Consider the following 20,034-nt stretch of genomic DNA (forward strand, 5'->3'; position numbering starts at 1 on the left):
TTCAGCGTCAGATCGCTCATGAGGGGACTGCTTAGAGTCGCCAAAGCAGTGCCATGACAAAGAGAAGGAAAGAAGCTGAGTCAGTGAGGGTGAGAAAGATGGGTAGAAGAACGGAGGTGAATGAGAAAATCCACAGCGCAGACTTTTCTGTGGCACCACTAAGCCAGTTCCTCCAACACTCCCGCCTTTGCCTACCTCACGTGTTTGGCCTAGGGGCTGGGCCCGCCCACCTCCTCAGAACTGCAGGGCCCGCTTGTCAGTCCTAAGTACTCTACCACCTCAGGCAGCTGTGGGGCCTGGGGCGGCCACCGAGCAAGTCACAAGGAGCGAAAGTGAAAATCCTGAGAGGGAATCGCCCCCCCCACCCCCGCACGCGGGCGACACTGCGGAGCCCTCAGCTCACAGGCAAACCATGTGGGAGCCTCGCCTCCTGCGACTCTAAGAGTTCGCAGTCCCGCAGTAGGGGAGTAGAGACCCCTCAAGGAAGTCACCAAACCCTGGGATCTCTCACGCGCCTTTCCCTCCTCGCAAAGGGAGGCTGCCGGCTTTCGGGTTGCTGGCAAATCCCAGACTTCATAGGACAGCCGGGGGGCACCCAAGGCGGAACCGTTTCTCCCACCTCAAAGGGTGCCGCGTTCTCCCGCACCGACCCTGGGAATGGCTGGCGTGGTACCAGGAGAGGGCAGCATGCATGATTAAGTCTAAATTAAGGGTGCCTGTGGCTGCGCCCCTCTGGAAGGAAAAAATATATATATATATACACAGGGACGGGCAGACTCCAGGCGAAGGCTGCGGGGCAGGACATAAGCCTCCCGGGGAGACCGCCCCGGCCCCAGGTGAGGCGCGGGACGCCCTCCCACGCCTGCTCCGCGCGGACCGCCGGCACCCCGCGCGCGCACGCACCCGCCTCCCCGGGCCGCCGCTCCTCCCTCCTTCCTCGCTGGTTGGCCCAGGCGCCGCAGAGCGCCGCGGCGGCAGGAGGAGCTGGGCGCGCCCGCCACGCAAAGCCACCCGGCTGGCAGGCGGCAGGCGCAGCGCGCGATCCCAGGCGGCGGTGACAGCGGCATCGGCAGGGCCAGCGCGCACTCTCTCCCAGGCGCACCGGCGTCTTGCTTCCTCCGCGCCGCCCAGCTGACGGCCATCCCCGGCCGAGGCGCGCACAGCCCAGCCCCGCACACAACAGCGGCGACCGCGGGGCCCGCTCGGAGCCCGGACGGCCGCCATGGGGAAGCCGGCGAGGAAAGGATGCGACAGCAAGCGCTTCCTGAAGAATAACTGGCTGCTGCTCTCCACCGTGGTCGCGGTGGTGCTAGGTGAGCTGCGCGGCCGGTGGGCGAGGTGCGCAGCCTCACGCGCGCCCCGCGTCCAGGCCGCGTGCGGAGAGCGCGGGTGCGAGGGTGTGCATGGCGCTGGCGCACTCGATGTGTGGGTGCCTGAGCGCCCCTCGGCCTTCGCCTCGGACCCTGCGCGGGGGATTTCGCCATGGCGCTTAGATGTCTGCTCCTTGGGGATTCCATCTGGGTTCCCAAGGAGCCGCCCGCTGATTCTTGCTTTGCCCAAAATGATCAGAGGGGCTTGGAAGGTGGAAAGGGAAGCAGGTAGCTCCCGGTCTTGCCCATTTAGATACAAATAGGTTTTTTTTTGTTCATCTTAACTGCGTTTCCTCTTCCCTCCCCTTTTTCCCTTCTGAATCTCGCTGCCTTGACGGAGGCTGGTGTGTATGACAGCTGTCAGACTGGAGGAGACACCTTGGCCTCTGGGATGGCGGGGCCCCTGCGGGGAGCAAACTGGGGACGTAGCGGCCGCTCACCATAGTACCCGGAACGCGGCGCGCGGCTACTGCCCGCAGCTTGGCTTGGAAAAGCTGCCAGCTTCGAGCCTGAATTCGGGCATGTGCAATTGTGGCCCGCGGGTGGTCACTGGGGAAGTCGGAGAGCACCCTCCTGCTGAGCCTCCTCCTGCCTTCCCCTTATTTTTCCATCAAAAATCTTCCAACCGTCTCTGCTTGTTTCTAAGCACGGGGCTATTTAAGTGATTGACTCCTGACCGATCGCTGGACTGGGTGAATGGCTGCACCCTTGCTCAGCTGTATGAGTTACTCGTATTTGCCTTCGGAATTTCCGCCGAGGTTGTCCGTTTCCCAAATTGGGTTCTGGGTTGCACTTCTTGAGGGTTAGAGTCATGTCTAGCCTCCTTGCCTGTGAGCTCGCACCGGTGGGGACACCCAGCAGGTGAGGGCTGAGGAACCTTCGGGGGAATACGTGGAGTCCTTGGCAAGCTTCACCTGCTTGAAGCTGCAGCCCGGTTTGCTAGAAAGGAGGGAGGGGTAGCCTCTGGCCCTCCCCCACCCCCAGCTTCTTGTGCCTTCTTCCTAGTTGCTGATTCTGGACCTCAGAATAGTTGGTGTTGCCTGCTTCCCCTCCAGTGGTGCCCGTTTTCTCCTCCCCCAAAGAAAACACCTTTGGAAGTTAATGAATGGGATCTGGGGTCAGATGGATTCCTCCAGAACTTTGTGCAAGGGAAAGTCTGGTTTCTAGTAAATAAATAACGTCCTGGAATTACTTTAGCGGAGAACTTCTGTGACTGAGGAGAAAAGTAGAGAAGCAAGTGCTGACTTTTTTCCTCTAAGAAGTGCCAAGTGGCTTTGGGCATTTTTAGGGAATGCTTGTCCTGTCCCCATTAATTCTAAATAGCTGACCCTACAAAGAGGTATTAGAATTCCTTTCAGCCACGTGAAAGAGATGGCCTTGTTTATATCGCTGGTGATAGGAGTCCGAATTCATTTTTCAGCTGTTTTTTAAAGACTTTAGGCAGAGGATAGCCTGAGGCTGGCGTGTCCCAATGGCCTTTGGAAATAGAGTAATTCTGCCTTTTGGGCCATGGAGCTTTCCAGACACACTGCCTTGGTAGCCATGTTGTGCACCACTAGTCAGAGACCATTTCACTGGAGGGTTGGAAGGAATTTTGAGCATTTGCTCCTGGCCTTTGGAACCATTTGCATAAATGCATCTTCAGAGTCAAGAGGCATTGCACGCCCATTTTGTAGAGGTGACTTTTGATCTCAGATGGGTGCTTTCCTCCAGTTTTAAATGTGGTCACTCAAGCCCCAGGAGTATAATTCAGGTACTTTTCTCAAAAAGGGAAAACCACCATTTAAAAGGCCAAAGCCTTGGTGGACATTTGGCCCTCTAGAAGGCAACACAGGGCAGCCCTCTATTTCCACTTCTGGTCTGGGAAGTCTCAAGCCTGGACCGCCCGCCTGCAGAGTGCTCATCAGAAGCACTTCCCAGGGTCCCCCTCTTTCCTTCTTTTTTCAGATAGCCCTGGTCCTAAGCGGGACATCATGCTTCTCTCTGTGTACCTGCTGGCTCACTGATTTAACAAGCAGTGGAATTCCTGCAACTTAGAAGAGTGACAGTGAGTTTGGGCTAGATCATCAGAGCAAGAGTTTATTTTGTAACTTCCTTAATTGGTCCAGAAAAATCTCGAGAGCTCTTAGGCAGCCTGCCATCTGGACATTTCAGCATGTGGACCTTAAAGAGGAAAACCCTGTGAAATGCATTAACTACCCCGATGCAGTGTCCTCATCTGATCACAGCTGCTGAAATGCTGGGTCCCTGCTAGAATTCAGCAGTCCTGGCGCTTTAAAGATACTTTTCCTATTGAAATGAGAAGCGGTGGTTTTTGTGAGCCGGCTGAAACCCTCTTGAGTTTTCAAGATACAGCATGTGAAAGGAAATGACACAGTAAAGGTCATCTTTATTAGGTGTGGAAGTTAGTTCCTTTCATGGAGAAGGAGATGCAATGAGCTAAATTTCTCAGGTTCGTCTTCACAAGAGGGTGGGATGGGATAGTTAGGTGACCATATTCATTCCTTTTGTGACACCCTCCAAGGGTCTGAAAAGAATACCTTGGCTTTTCACTTGAGAGGCCTCTCCTGGGATGCTACTGTGAACACTGTCATTGCTTTCACTGCAGCTCTTGCAGGATTTTCCCTGCTGTTGTAGTGGAGTAGACTGAGCACAGTCTGGAGTCAGAGTCCTGGGTTTGAATTCTGGCACTATGGGGCTCTCCCGTTTAAACAAAGTGCTCATTTTCAGGGATCCTCACTTGGAAAATGGGATATTAGTCATTATCTCATGTATTTGTGGGGTTGATTAAGATCATGTGAAAACACCCAGTTGTGGATAACATGCTCTAATCTAATAACAGCCTCAGTAACATTCATTTTTTTAAAAAGGGAAATGGAAACAGTCATTTTGTTTTGTGCACCCACAGCCTAATTCCTAATTCACTGAGTAGCAGATATTCTTAGGGGAGAGTTTTTGTGCTCTGAATGAGGATTCTGTGCGTGAGGCATCTGTCAGTGTTTTGATTCAAGCCACCCAGTAATCACGCTTTAAAGAGTGTAGGTCAGCCACAATAGTATCCTCGCCTTACTCATAATGTAAAACCTCACCTTTCTCTCCAGACCAGTTCTACATTCTTTCAGGAAGTTGAAAACTCTGATTTCAAGCTTAGGGGTTTTCATGAAAGGCAGTGGCTGTTACTTACACCATGGCACTAACAAGCCTCTTCAGTCTCTGCTTCATTTCCTAGGAGCAGTCGGGAAGCAGCCGTTGGTAGATTTTGAGTCTGTCTCACGTCTTAAGCAATTGCTTTACATTCTTACTAATACCCTGGCCCAGCCTTGGGTCTCCTAGCACGGGTTTCATGTAGTATATAGCTTGCCAGTGCTAATTGGAGACCTGCTAGGTTCTTTCTTGTCCTGTCTCTTTTTACACAAGTCTGTGAAGGCTCCTAAAGACAGGGGCCAGCCCCACTACCTGCAAAGAGCCTGGGCTCAGTTGTGGTTAGGAAAATGCCTATAGCAACCAGCACCTATGGAAGTCATTCATTCAGCAGGTACAAGAGGTCTTCAGAAAGCTCACAGAACAGGTGCTGGCCAGAGACTCAGTGGGGAGGAGATGCTAACCCTGCAAAAAGAGAGAGACAGGATGTGACCCTCTGGGCATTTCCTTGAAGACACTTAGGGAGAAAGTAGTAAAGAGAACCAGAGGGGATTTTTTTTCTGTTCTGGGACTTGAGCCTGATTTAACCTGAAGAGAAGCAATGATTGGAACAAGAAATGCAGACAGATGAGGGAAGGGTGAATGACATGGAGGGAGGCCCTGAGGTAGAGAAGATGCTTATCCAAGGGGTGGGGCGCCTCTGAAGGCCTGGCCCTGGGTAAGGACTGGGACTCCCTCTGAGGTTGAGATAGGAGGGGAGGAGTTAGGGATTAATCCCTGGCCACCTCCTGCTCCCCTTCTTCACTGCTGTTTCTCTTCCATGTGCCCGCTCCCTGCCTCAGATAGCGACTTCCTGTGTCTGCTATAACTAATTTCCACACAATGGATGGCTAGACCGATAGTCATTTATTCTCACCCAGTTCTGCATGTCACAAGTCCAAAATTCCAAATCCAGCAAGGCCTGTCTGTCTAGGAGCTGTAGGGGGCCATTCCTCTTGGACTCTCCCAGTGTTTGGTGCTGTTGGCTGCTCTTGTATTCCTGGAATTGTGACTATATCTTCTAAGCTTTGCCTCTGCTTTCAGATCTCTTTTTCCTATGTGTGTGCATGTGGTTTCCTCTAGCACTTTTTTTTAATCAAATAACAATTATCATTTATTTGAGACAACTGCCATTCACTGATTTGCCAAGTGCCTGTAACAGGCAGGGTAGGGCTGGAGCCAGAGCCAGGAGCGCTATCCAGGTCTCCCACATGGGTGGGGTGGCAGGAACCCAGTTACTTGAGCCATCACTGCTGCCTTCCAGGGTCTGTGTTGGTGGGAAGCTGACTGGAGTCAGGAGGCGGATGTGGCTGTCTTAATTGTTGCGCTGAATGCCTTCTCCCAGGTGTGTCTTTTGGGGTGGCATTTAGAATGAAGCTGGCTGATCTTTAAATCCCATATTGCTGTACAGGGTATTCACTCTTTTGCCATAAGGGTGATGCTCATAGGCTTCAGAGATTGGGCACGTGGGTACACCTGTTTGGAGGCCTCATTTACCTCTCTTCAGGGCCTTACAGTGAAGAGCTGAGACTATTGTCCAAGAGCCCTGTGTAAGATGTGAATGGGAGCTCAGCACCCTGGGACTTGGGGCTGCCCGTGACCTTCTGCTATCCTCGGGCGCAGGAGGCCTGACTCTAACATGGTGTCCAAAACCCTTCACCATCTGCCTCTCAGTACCCACTTCCCTCAGGTGGCACAAAACACCCTCTCTGCATGTGTCACATATAATAAGATCTAAGACTTACATATCACTTTGTACCAAGTACTGTTCTAGTTCTGTGCATGCGTTAATCCATTTGATCTCCCTATCAAACATGTTTGCAGAAAATTGAGGCTCAGAAACTTAAGACATTTGCTCAGAGTCACTGACCAAGGGCAGAGCAGGGGCACTAACCCTAGCAATCTGGCTCCAGAGACGCTTCTCATAACCATTATGCTCTCTGGCTATTGTAGAGAGCCAGTATCTACTTGGTATTTGTCACCTGATATGCTGATTTTTTGCCTGTGCCACCAACCAGTGTACCCTGTGGGGAGGGAATCCTGAGCTGCTCTGCTGTGTGCCCACAGTCTCTATCTCATTGCCTGGCAGCTTTAGTACATGTGTTAAATAATTGAGCCATTTATGAACCAGAGAGTTAGTAAGACACTGTCCCCATTTGAGTGAGTAAATAACCAAAGCTTATAAAAAACTCTATTTTTTTTTTTAAGATGTATGTATTTGAATGGCAGAGTTACAGAGAGGCAGAGGCAGAGAGAAATATAGAGGTCCTACATCCGCTGGTTCACTTCCCAAATAGCCGCAATGGCCAGAGCTGTGCCGATCTGAAGCCAGGAGCCAGAAACTTCTTCTAGGTCTCCTACTTGGGTGCAAGGGCCCAAGAATTTGCGTCATCTTCTACTGCTTTCCCAGGCCATAGCAGAGAGCTAGATCGGAAATGGAGCAGCCACAACTCTGAATCGAACTGGTGCTCATATGGGATGCCTGAACTGCAGGCAGCAACTTTACTCGCTACGCCATAGCGCCAGCCCCTAAAACTCTACTTTCTGATTAGGTATTTGGTACAGCGGTTGACACCTGCATCCGATATTGGAGTGCCTGGCTTCTAATCTTGGCTCTGCTTCTGATTCTAGCTTCCTACTAATGCACACTCCATGAGGCAGCAAATAATGGCTCAAGTGCTTGGGTCCCTGCTACCTATGGGGGAGACCTGAGTTGCGTTCTGAGGTCTTGGCTTCAGCCTGGCTCAGCCCTGGCTGTTGAAAGTGTTTGAGGGGTGAACCAGCAGATGGAAAATCAATCTCTCTCTCCTTTCAAATAAAATTTTTTTAAAACTCCATTTTCTTTATGAATTTTCTGCCCACTTCAGCCCTCTCTGATCCCTGTGAGTAACCTTAATCAGATTATAACCCCTTGAGGGCACTCCTGTCATACCTGGCAGGCCTTAGAGAATGAAATGAGAACTTAGAATGATACGACTAACTCTTAAATGCTGTCTTCTGAAAAAGTGTACCTGATATTTATACTCTCTGAGCCTGTTTTTATCAGAAAGGAAGGGGTTTGGATTAGCTTGAATAGCAAAGAGGATTCCATCCATAAACCAAATCCCAGTCTAGGCAGTGGACTGCCTGGTACGTTTGTCAACAAAGGAGTGAAAGCAAAAGTTCTAAAGCTGAGGAGTGGTGTCTGCCGAGGGTTTAGGATGAGAAGCAGGGATGTGAATGCTGCATACTTGTTGACTGAGTTTTAAAATCTCTAAGGTTCTTCCAGCTTTAAGCACCTTTAACCGGATGACTGTATTGTAGTTCATTATTGAGAGATAGATTACTAGGAACTCTTCCAGATGGGGCTAAGGGAGGGGTAAAGGGCATTCCCTGAGGATAAAATGACCCTGACATCAAGTCAACTGTTCTGTGTTTGAACTGCTGATTAGTGAATGACTTAGTGATAATGAAGTAAATTGTGTATGGGACTGTTATCAGGGCAATGTCTTATGTCAATATTAGATTATTCACTACAATAAAACTTTGTATAAATATATTTTTTAAAAATATTTCTGAAGCACAGAATACTCCAGAAGCACAAAATAAATGGGGGTTTTTAAAATTCGTTTTTAGGGGTCGGGGTTGTGGCACAGGAAATTAAGCTTCCACTTGGTACACTGGTATCTATTTCAGAGCACTGCTTTGAGTCCCAGAAGATCTCCTTCCATACATATATATATGTATCTATTTCACTCTCTTCCCCTCCCACACACACACACACACACACACACACCTGTTTAATTATCTTAGAGAAGAAATCTTTGCTGACTGGCCCAACACTGAAGAATTAGAAAAAGAAAACTGGCCTTTGAATGCCTATACCAGTGTTTTCACTTTTGAAACAAAACCAAAACCTACCAGATTAAGGGCACCACTGAAAAGATTCTTGGGTTTTGCTTGTTCTCAGCAAAGTATATACCACAAGTCTGTCAAATCAAAACTGCAAACAAAATTACCTAACAAAATTATGAAATAGATCTTTTAAAAAAAAGTTTTGTCAGTTAGACTCTGCCTGTCAGGGTTGTTATCTATGTACATTCTTAGTGCCACCTATTAGAAGGACTTTGAATATAAACTGATAATCGTTGACAGATATGAAGCATCTTGTTAGATATTGCTTAATAAAGATGAGCATTTTATGTAGCATAATATGACTACAGAATCAAAGTTACTCCCCTGGCAAAAACTTGAGCCAAGTCCTAGGAAATAAAGGAAGCTTCGAATGAAAATGTGTTATGTAAAGCTTTTGTGTGCTCATTCAGAATGTGGTGGACCTCATGTTGTAGTCAGATGGGGAAAGCCCTGGGTTAGGTTAGGCAAGCACATGAATGCACTGCTTACGTAGAGAGAAAGCTCTCTACGTTCATTACTTTTGAGCAATTGTGATTACCTTTAACAGAGCCAAGACTGAAAATAGCTATCCTAGGGAGTCAGCAGCACGCTGGCCTGTTGCCAAGGAAGCTGTGTTCGCCTGAGGAACTGTGCAGCTCCTGTGTCGCTGGAGACCTGGGGTCACGTACACTGTTGGGACTCAAGTGCTCTCGAAGAAAATGCACTCATTTCAGATGCCAGTGAGCGGCACATTGACCACCCTGCTACAGCAGGGCCTGTTGCATCATGGGAGTACCTTTAATGGCCTTTGCCACTGTGAAGATTAACCATACAACTCCTGATAGAAGACAATATTGGAAACAGATCTCAGGAAGCCAGTAATTCCCTCGGGAGCTGGGAGGCATTCATTCATTCATTCATTCATTCATTCATGATACTTGCTGGGGGAATAGCCCATATTGTATCTAGCGGGGCTGTGTTGTATTTATCACACCTCCCAGTAACACCTCTGCAAATGGAAAGGAAGTGTTTTGTTGACTCATTCCTTGCCAGGATGTTACTACCTCAACTTGAGAAATACCTGCCTGGTTCATTACCACAGGTGGAATATTTCCTTCCCAGCAAATACTCCTGCGTGTTCCGGGATGGGCCCAGCTGATTCCAACTCAGAGCTGCTTCACACTGTGTATTCTAGATTGTTCCTCTCCCAGGCTCCGCCCCAAATGTGCGAGCTCTGGGCAGCAGCCCCCACTCAGTTAGGTTAGAAACACCAATGCACCTCATTCTGCATCACTAAGACCCAGACCAGATAGATCTGAGGGGCTGAAGCCTTGGTCTCCGAGTGCCTGTGTCCAGAGCCAGGACAGTTGTCACTGCAGCTCTCCATGTGCTTAGGAAGGGTCTTGAGAGCAGTGTCATGGGACTTCGTGCTCTGTGGTAGCCTTTGGAATGGGAATATTAGTTTAGGAACGACCCCACAGAGTGTCCTCACTGTGCTTTTTCTTGTAACAGCTCTGAGACACATGTTTGAGTTCAACACTCAGATGGCCAAAACCACAGTGCTCACCCAACCAAGGGGAATAATCCTTAAGAGGAGAGAGCTTAGGTGCATTTGTACAGATAAATTGTTTTTCTGCCACTGTTCTATTGCTTAAGAGTTATCTTGTGCTTATGATTCAGTAAAGAATTAAGTCAGCCACCAGAAAACAGTGCACTATTACCAGAAAAGCTTAAGTTACAGAAAGTGTCATCTTTTAGTCTCTCCTCATTTGTGGGAAATAAAGTGATTTTGCTCAATTTCTGAGGATGTCACATGTACTTGTTTTCTGACCCACCTGGCTACTTTCTAAGTTTCACATAAGATCCCCCAAACTGTGAGACATTGAGAAAGATAGATGTTTCTCTTTTGAAAAATTCTTTGTCTTATGTCTAACCAAGCCTAATGCTAATATTTACTGGGGGCTTACTATAAGTTTTAAGCACATTTATTTCCCAGTTGACACTCAGCATGATGAGTTAGTTTCCTGCTTTACAGTTGGGGGAGGTGGAACTTACAAGGCCCTCATCATGTTCCTGAGCACATGGAGCTGGGATTTGCACCAGGACTGCCTGATTCCAAAGCTTAGGTTAACCACTGTGCAAGGCTCTTCCTTCCCAGCAAATTTTGATACCCTCCCCTGGCAGCTAAAATCATTCTTGGAGACTTGGTTCTTACAAAGCAGCTAGGGAGGCTATTATCCTTCCTCCTGTCTGCCTCTTGGCTCTTCTTTGTCTTGTTCCTTGTCTTAAGGCATTCCACAGTGGTTAGTCCTTTCCCTGGTTTTCTGCTATGTGCACTTTCTGTTCAAGCTTGTATTCTGGTTGAACTTGTACTTGCTTTCCCAGATGTGTTGTACTTTCCTGAACTAATGCTGTTGCTTGGGTATTCACCCACTATTATCTTTCCTGTCTTGCACTGGCCTGAAGATGGGTCTCATTCCCACTTTCATCATATAGAGTTTTCTGACTGTTCAGTTGGAGATAATCTCCCTTCTCCATGTGATAGCCTTCAATTTATATTCACAGATAATCAGTCTTTACACAACTCCCAATCCTGCTGTGTGGCAGACATCACTAATCAATTACAGGGTTTTTTTGTTTACTACTACTGAACTCTACAATGGCTTCAGAATCCTTGAAACTACACTCCGGGAAACCACTGTTAATCAAATGAAATTGACATATGGGATGAAAAGTATTGTCTGTTGCTCGGAAAAATTCTATTCATTTAGCAATAAATTAGGAATGTGATTTAAATTGAATAAGGATAAACATTACTGGCAAGAAATGCAGAGTAGAAGTCTGTGTTTCATCTTCTCTGCAACAGTTTATGCACAAATGCCACAAACATGAGCCCAAGTGTGGTAAATGCTGCAGGAAAGCTCCAGCTTCCTTTGGGCCTCCAGAGAAGAGAGGTGGAATTGGGAAGGAGTGTCGAGGAGATCATGGTCAGAATGGCCTTGAGCAGGGGCGATAGGATTTGTGGGATTGAAGACCTGATAAACAAGTCCAGCTCGAGGTAATGATAGGAGTACAGAAGCCTGCATCCTCTTACGTCTCATCTTAGTATTGTATGGAGCTTATATTTATGTAGTACATGTGTCTTTGTTTTCTGTTGCTATAACAAAATACCAGAGACTGGGCAACTTGTCAGAAAAGAGGTTTATTTTGGCTCGTGGTTCTGGAGACTGAGAAGTCCAAGAGTGTGGTACCAGTAAGGGCCCGTGCTGCTTCAACTCATGGCAGAAAACAGAAGGGCAAGCAGGCATGCGCAGAGCAGAAAAAAACAGGAGAGCAGCCCTACTGTGTAACTGCTATCACAATACCCATCCACTCCCACGAGAGCTAGAACCCACTCCAGGAGGAAGGCACGACTCCCTCTTCATGGCCTAGTTACTTCTTGGAAGCTCTACCTCCCAGCGTTTCCATGATGGCAGTCGAATTTCATGTGCAGTATGTATGATTGTTTTCACATTTCTCTCTCCCACCTCATTTTCCTATCTTACATGAGCCTGATGCACTCACAGCATCTAGCACTGCACTTGCTTTCTAAGATACTTTTATTTTAAATCTATTTATTCAGTTATTTGAGAAGCAGAGACAGACAGCAAGTGTCAGTTCACTCCCTAGAACCCTCCAACTGCTAGGGCTGAGCTGACCAGTGCTGAAGCTGGGAGCTGGGGATTCAGTCCAGCTCGTTCATGGGATGGCAAGAACCCAACTATTTCAGCTGTCACCTGCAGCCTCACAGCATCTATCCCCTTGGTTCTCTGATGGGCCATTCATTGTATGGACTTCTGAGACATAAGCTTTGGGGAGTTCTTATTCAAGCCTGAGGCATCCAGAACACATTTTAATCCTACTAGCTTGGGATCCTAGAAACAGAACAAGCCTGGTTACTGAAAGTTCTGAAGCCTTTAGTGTGAGCTCAGTCTGGCCCTGGAGCTCCCTGACTGGAGGGCGCCTCTCTGTCCCCCAGAGAAGATCTGATCTTCTCAGGGAACCAGCGTAAGAGTCAGCCTCATCTCCTGAGAAGTCCTTGTACTGATTAGGAAAAATAAATTGAAAGTCTTTCTGGTTTCCAATTGTTGACCTGTGTCTCACAGCTTAATTAGCCCTGGATGGTCCTGACTTTTAAATATAGTGTTTTTCACATCAATTTCTTAATGTCTTTATTTCTAGGTTTTCTCTTTCCAAGTGCCCTCTCACATCCTTGCCAAATTCTTAACCCATTTCTGCCTCTGTCTGGAGATTATTTCTGTGATAAGAAATTAATTTGCTTGTCTGTGCTACTTGTTCCAGTAGGCCTTGAACAACTGCTTGGATACATGCTAAATTTGTCATTAAAGAGTCTGAAGACTTTTTTTTTTTTTTTTTTTTTTACTTAGCAAAAGTTAGTTGTTGACCAAAAGCCAACACAGGCTTGCTTTGTTTCTGCTTCCTCTTAATGGATTCCTTTCTTGTATCTGCAGAATTCCCTGAGGTTTCACTGAATCAAGGGGGTTCTGATCCAGAGTGATGGAGATCCAGATCTTGTTGCCAGTTCAGAAACCCGGAGCCCTGAGAAACAATGCCCAGGTCTCTGTAACTGACCTGACACCTGCGTTGAATACTGATATTTTCCAGTAATCACCAACAAGCTTGTTTATTTTAGGGAAAATATAGAAGCTTATATTTACTTGTTTAAATAGAAATGAGAACAATTGGTCTCTTTTAAACATTTTTTCGAGGCCAACACTGTGGCATAGTAGGCTAAGCCTCCCTCTGCCTGCAGCGCTGGCATCCCATATGGGTGCTGTTTCATGTCCTGGCTACTCTTCCAATCCAGCTCTTTGCTATGGCCTGGGAAAGCAGTGAAAGATGGCCCAAGTACTTAGGCTGCTGAACCCAAGTGGGAGACCTGGAAAAAGCTCCTGGCTTTCCATCAGTCCAGCTCCAGCCATTGTAGCCATTTGGGGAGTGAACCAGCAGATGGAAGACCTTTACCACTGCCCCCCCCCCACTCTGTAACTCTGTCTTTCAAATAAAAATAAGTAAAATCTTTATTTTATTTTTAAAAGATTTATTTATTCATTTAAAAGTCAGTTACACAGAGAGAGAAGGAGAGGCAGAGAGAAAGAGAGAGAGAGAGGTCGAGAGGTCTTCCATCCGCTGGTTCACTCCCCAAGTGGCTGCAATGGCTGGAGCTGTGCTGATCCAAAGCCAGTAGCCAGGAGCTTCCTCCAGATCTCCCACTTGGGTGCAGGGGCCCAAGGACTTGGGCCATCCTCCACTGCTTTCCCAGGCCACAGCAAAGAGCTGGATTGGAAGTGGAGCAGCCAGGACTCGAAATGGTGTCCATATGTGATGCCGGCACTGCAGGCAGTGGCTTTACCTGCTATACCACAGCGCCAGCCCCAGTAAAATCTTTTAAAAAATCTGTAAAAACGTTTTCCTTTCTGATATTTTAGCTTGCTGTTTCTTCTTTTTCTTTCTTTATTTGAAAGGCTGACAGATCTTTCACTCACTGGTTCACATCCCAAATGTCTGCAATAGTCAGAGATAGGGCCATATGAAACCAGGAACCCAGAACTCAGTCAAGGTCTACACATAGGTGGCAGAGACCCAGGTACTTGAGCCATCACCTGCTGGCTTCCAGGGTGAGCATTAACAGGAAGCTGAAATAAGAAGTAGAGCTGAGGCCAGCACCGCGGCTCACTAGGCTAATCTTCCGCCTAGCGGCGCCGGCACACCGGGTTCTAGTCCCCGTCGGGGCGCCGGATTCTGTCCCGGTTGCCCCTCTTCCAGGCCAGCTCTCTGCTGTGGCCAGGGAGTGCAGTGGAGGATGGCCCAAGTGCTTGGGCCCTGCACCCCATGGGAGACCAGGAAAAAGCACCTGGCTCCTGCCATCGGATCAGCACGGTGCGCCGGCCGCAGCGTGCTGGCCGCGGCGGCCATTGGAGAGTGAACCAACGGCAAAAGGAAGACCTTTCTCTCTGTCTCTCTCTCTCACTGTCCACTCTGCCTGTCAAAAAAAAAAAAAAAAAGTAGAGCTGAGACTTAGGCGCTCAGATATGGGGTGCAGGTGTCTTACCCACTGTGCCAAATGCCCTCTTCTAACCACAGGAGTCTGAACTAATTGCACCCAGGACCTAGAACTCTAGAGTTCACTGGAACAGCGCTCATCGTGAGCTCCCACAGGCTTCTAGGCTCTTCAGGGCCCTGTGTCTAGGACAGAGCCTTAGTAGGTTGCCATGGGTATACAGCTGTGACTGTTTGCTTGGAGTCTGTCTGTCTCTATTTTTCCCTTCTAATATATCCTCTTGTGCCTCAGGGAACATCTGTTGTGCGTAACAGCACTACTAAGAAAAGGAGCTGAAAATCCTCACAAAGACAAAAGTTGGATTCCAGGAGTCAAGAAAACCCTCAGGTGTTACTATGAAAAGGTTATACTTATCCTGTTTGATTTCCTGGTCTCTGAAGTTCATCTGAGATGTACTTATGGTCATTTCTGCACCTTAAATCCAATTCACTGTTATCAAGGGAGCTCATATGATGATGTGCAGATACTTGATAAAATTGTAAAATTTTATAACATAAAATTATAAATTTTGTTATTGTTTCCCAGAAACAAAGGGGGAAGGGTACAAATAATAAAATTCCCCAGTACAGTTTTATTCATTTAAACAGTGGCATAAGGTATCATCTTTGTGTGTGTTTTGAATGGCTATTTTCATCCTGAGCGAAAGGCACCTGGTCCCCATTGGTGGCTCTGGAACATGTTTAATATGCCTTACCTGAGTGTTCTTTCATGAATGATGACCAAACAAGCTGGCTTCTGATTGCCTTTCTTTCAGTGAGGACTAAGAGAAGCATTGAGGTATTTACACTGGGGACTGCCTTCATTTTAATTTAAGAAATATCACAGAATTCTAAAAATAGGTCTTAACTCACTTGAAGAGGAAAATAAGTCTTCCTGCAACAGGCCTTTGGGTTAGCGGGGAAGGAGGAGTGAATTTCAGCTCCACATGAAGAGATCAGGGCCAGCAGTTGGCAGGCAGGTCTCAGGACTAGGAATCCTGGAGTGCAGAGTTCAAGGTGATACAAGATTCAGGTGTGGAGGAGTCACACTAGTTTGCAGAGCAGAGCAGCAGATTTGTGTTTACATGTAGAAGGAAAGGTCCCAAAGATTGTGTCATGAACCAAGAAGGTATTTTACAGAAGTTGTGAAACTGGGTATTGGGGCCGGCGCTGTGGTGCAGTAGGTTAAAGCCCTGGCCTGGAGTGCTGGCATCCCATATGGGCACTGGTTCTAGTCCCAGCTGCTCCACTTCAGATCCAGCTCTCTGCTGTGGCCTGGGAAAGCAGTAGAAGATGGCCCAAGTCCTTGGGCTCCTGTACCCACATGGGAGACCTGGAGGAGGCTCCTGGGACCTGGCTTTGGATCGGCCCAGCTCCGGCCATTGTGGCCATCTGGGGAGTGAACCAGTGGATGGAAGACCTCTCTCTCTGTCTCTACCTCTCTCTGTAACTCTTTCAAATAAATAAAATAAATCTTAAAAAGAAAGAAACTGGGTATCGTAAAGAGGTGTTGAGCCAGAGCATCTGGTGTTTTAAACTTGCATCTCTTCACAAGATTCTAGGGCCTCACCAAACCTTACCAGTCTGGTTGACCAATCTGATAATTCCACCAGTGACTTGGAGGCTAAATACAAGTATTTGCCCAGGTACCGAGGAGGGGAGGGTATGGAATGGGGTCACAGATATATGAAGATACTTCACAGGAATGCATAATACAAGTCAATAAATAGAATCACCCGTCATATTGTCAGACATGAGCCCTTTAAGAGCAACAAAGTAGAATAAAGAGAGCTGAAGAGAGCTGAAATGGGAACTCTGAGCTCTCACAAGCCAGGTCACAGCTGTGTATCTGAAGAAATAATCTGACTGCCTTTATGAGACTTATGCAGCTGACACCTGTGGGGTCAGAAGGGGACTGATTGTTCCTGGACTGAAAGATTCACTTACTGCCTGGGCCTCAAAGTTCATGGGATGCTTGATCTAGCAGGAGAAGGGAACGTCTGGCCCACAGGCTGTATAATGCCCATGAAATGATTTGGTCTGACCCTGCCAATGGCCAAAGCAATTTCAGGCAGGACTCAAAATTGAATAAATCTGTAGCAGGCTAATCTTTAAGTTGATAATTTTGTATGGGCTGTGAATGATGTTATAAATATCCCAGTGGCCGTTGCCCCCTTTCCCCCCCATAAAAGTTCCCCACCCCTGCTTTAGAGGTTGGGTTCCTGTGGGCTGGTCCTTTTTCTAAGCAACCTCATCCTCACTTGAACCCACAGGTTCAAGTTCAGACTCCAGGAGCTCCAGAAGCCTGGGAGAAGTCCTCAGGTGTAGGAACTTGGCCCTTGACTTCTCATGCATACAGCACCATAGCCACTGTCAAGGAGGGTGAGGCCACAAGGCAGTAGTTACAGGAGAATCTACGATTCTGATGCACTTCAGGGTTTGATGGCACTGGGGCAGTGTGGCAGAATTTGTACCCAGATTCCCATGGCCCAGGTTTCACACTCTACTAATGGCATCCTCCCTGGCTGTTTTTTTCTTTTCAGAATCAGGTTTGATGAGCAAAGGATAGAAAATACAGTGGCTTCCTGGGCGTGTGCATTAATTAGCAGTTATAACATGGCCCTCATTCAGAACAATGCAACGCGTATCAATGAAATACTTACAAAAGTCAGATTTACTGTCAGGTTGGTGACAGGGACTGCAATGAGCAGGCTGTGCTTCTGCCTGAGGAACTCAAGAGGAGGGGAAGAGAAGAGAAACAGAGAACAGTGTTGAGATAAAGCTCAGTGGGGTCCAGGGAGAGACTCATCACACCAGAGAAGAGATCTGGGAAAGACTTTCTGAAGGATATGGCATTTAAACTTGGCTTGAAGAAGTGGATAGAAGTTCATTAGGCAGAGATAGTGGCAAAGGATTTTTCAAGGAAGGGCATGTGTGTGAACAAGGGCATGAAAGCAAGCAATGTGGAGCTTTTTTTTTTAAGATTTATGTATTTATTTATTTATTTGAAAGGTAGAGTTACAGAGAGGCAAAGGCAGAGAGAAAGAGAAAGAGAGGTCTTCATCTACTGGTTCACTCCACAATGGCTGCAATGGCTGGAGCTGGGCCAGTTTGGAGCCAGGAGCTTCTTCCAGGCTTCTTAGGGCTTGGGCCATCTGCTGCTGCTTTCCCAGGCCATAGCAGAGAGCTGGAACTTGAACCAGGGCTCATATGGTATGCCAGCACCGCAGGCAGCAGCTCTACCCATTATGCCACAGCACTGGGCCCTGTCGTATCTCTAAGAAGTAGCAAGGAGTTGTTGTGAGTGGATGTTCTGTGACTTTGGGCTGTAAGGACTTGCAGTCCTGTATCAGTTCAGTTACCTGGCAGTGGCAATGCATCTGCTCCAAGGACTTCACCAGACACTTTAATCAAGGGACTATGTACAGAGTTAGCCAGAATTAAGGGACTCTGCAAAAGTTGGTGAGGCACCCAGTGAGTAATCACTGGGGAACTCCCCTAGGCCTGTATAGGCAAGGGACAGGGCACAGTGTCACCACAGCCCATTGAGGGCTGAGGCCATGACAGTGTGGCCACATGACAATATCTGGATGGCCACAGAGGAATGCTGCCAAGGCAGAGAGGTGTGAGAAAAGAAATACCCCACCCTCTCTCTCTGTCCACCTCTGATTTCGGTGGCTGGTGCCTCTTCTTGGCTAAGCCCAGCCAAAACCAGAGGGCAGGGAACCCTGGGGTCAGCCTGGCAGCACACAGAGCAGGACAGAGGGCAGAGTGTGGATCTGGAGGGCAGGCAGAGAGCAACAGCGCAGAGCCAGAAGGTACCAGGTACCACCCTAGTAGGTTTTCTCAGGCCGCTGTTGTCAAGAAGCGTGGGAAAGACATGCGGCCTGTGAATGAGAGCAGAGAAGTTTGGATGATGTCTGCTGAGATTAGTGGCTGCTACTGTGGGAAACAGGAGGCAATAATGGCTCCTGCAAGCTCTAACTATGGCCCAGCAAGACCACTGTTGGTCCCACCCCATACCCTTGGCCTGTGGAGTGCCCTGCCCCCACATTAACCAGCCTTTTGCTTATGCTAGGAGCACAGGTGCGGTTGATTCCAGAGGTTCCCAGAATACCACTGACACCTTCTCTCTTATCTCCCCGCCTGTAATTTAGGGCCCTTTTAATTGGAACTGCAAAAAAAAAATCCAGTTCAAACAAGCTTAAGCCAAAAAGGTAGGTAGTGAGGTGCAGGATTTATGGCTCAGATAACTTAAGAGTCCAGAAATAATACCTGGCTTCAGGTACAGCTGGATTCAGGTGTTCAAATAATATCATCGAGACCTATGCTCACCATGGAAGGTCTCTGCACTCCTGTGCTGTTTTCACTCTCACACAAGAAGACTTCTGTGGATGGTGAGGGAGCTGTAACCTGCCTCAAGGTTTCCTTTTCCCAGTTACACACCAGCAGAGAAGAGAAAGGTTCTGACCCCCGTGGGTTCAACCAAGACTCCTAGGCTTTAGCTGAAAGTTAGCGCTAATTGGGTCAGCGTCCCATTCCTCAGTAGAATTTTGGGACAATAAGAATGTGATGATCTGATTGGCCAGACTGAAGTGGCTCCGGGCTCCTACCCTCTTCCTCCAAATTCCTGAGTTAGGTCCAGTCCAGCTCCACCTGAAGCAGGGTTGAGAGGTATGCTGTTCACCACGGGGACAGTGGCTATTAGGTGCAACATGCGCAAACACCCTGCCTTGTGGCTATTGTGTTCCTGAGCTATTTCCTGAAAGTAATCAGTTCACACCCCCATAGGTTAAATGTTATTGAATATGTGGTGTTAAAAAGCTGTTGATGTTGTTTAGTTATTAGATAAACATCTAGTCCATTTTCTACCACGTCTACCAGAGACTAATTTATAAAAAAGAAAGGTTTATTCAGCTCATGGTCCTGGAAACTGGCGCGTCCAAGGTCAAGGGGCCACATCTGGTGAGGCTGCCTTATGCATGAGAAGTCTCTTCCGATTCCCTAGCGGGAAGCACAGCGTCACGTGGCAGTAAAGTGACCAGAGACAGTCAAACTGGCTTTGATAACAGACCCATTCTTGAGATAGCCTGTTAATCCATGAATGCATTAATCCACTCCCGAGGGCAGAGTCCTGATCTAATCACCTCTTCAAGGTTCCACCTGATCCCACCTGTCAACACCTCTCAGTGGGGATTAAATTCCAACAGGAGTTTTAGTGGGGAGATCATAGCACCACATAGCTTATATTTGATTGAGTTTAGACAGAAACCAGTTAGCACCACCGAGAGTGTGTTTAAGTTCTTTTGGGCTACTAATATGTGACAGACTGCATGGCCTCTACACAACAGAAATGCATTTCTCACAGTTGAGACAAGTCCAAGGTCAAGGTGCAACCAGATTCAGTGTCTGGAGAGAGCCTACCTTGTGGCTCATAGGTGGCATGTGGATCAAGAAGTTCTCTGGGGTGTCTTTGAGAAGGGTACTAATCCCAGTCAGAAGGGTTTGCCAC

General features: G+C 47.8%; 1 protein-coding gene across 1 annotated transcript in view; it reads left to right on the forward strand.

Annotated features, from left to right (window-relative positions):
- The first annotated feature begins 1,046 nt into the window (after positions 1–1,046).
- Positions 1,047–20,034, forward strand: part of SLC1A1 (solute carrier family 1 member 1) — an 83,983-nt gene continuing 64,995 nt past the window's right edge. The window contains 1 exon segment of the mRNA NM_001082249.1: positions 1,047–1,313. Coding sequence (NP_001075718.1) covers positions 1,223–1,313 — 91 coding nt within the window. The 5' untranslated portion in view covers positions 1,047–1,222.

This window comes from Oryctolagus cuniculus, chromosome 1 (genome assembly GCF_964237555.1).
Source record: "Oryctolagus cuniculus chromosome 1, mOryCun1.1, whole genome shotgun sequence".
NCBI lineage: Eukaryota > Metazoa > Chordata > Mammalia > Lagomorpha > Leporidae > Oryctolagus > Oryctolagus cuniculus.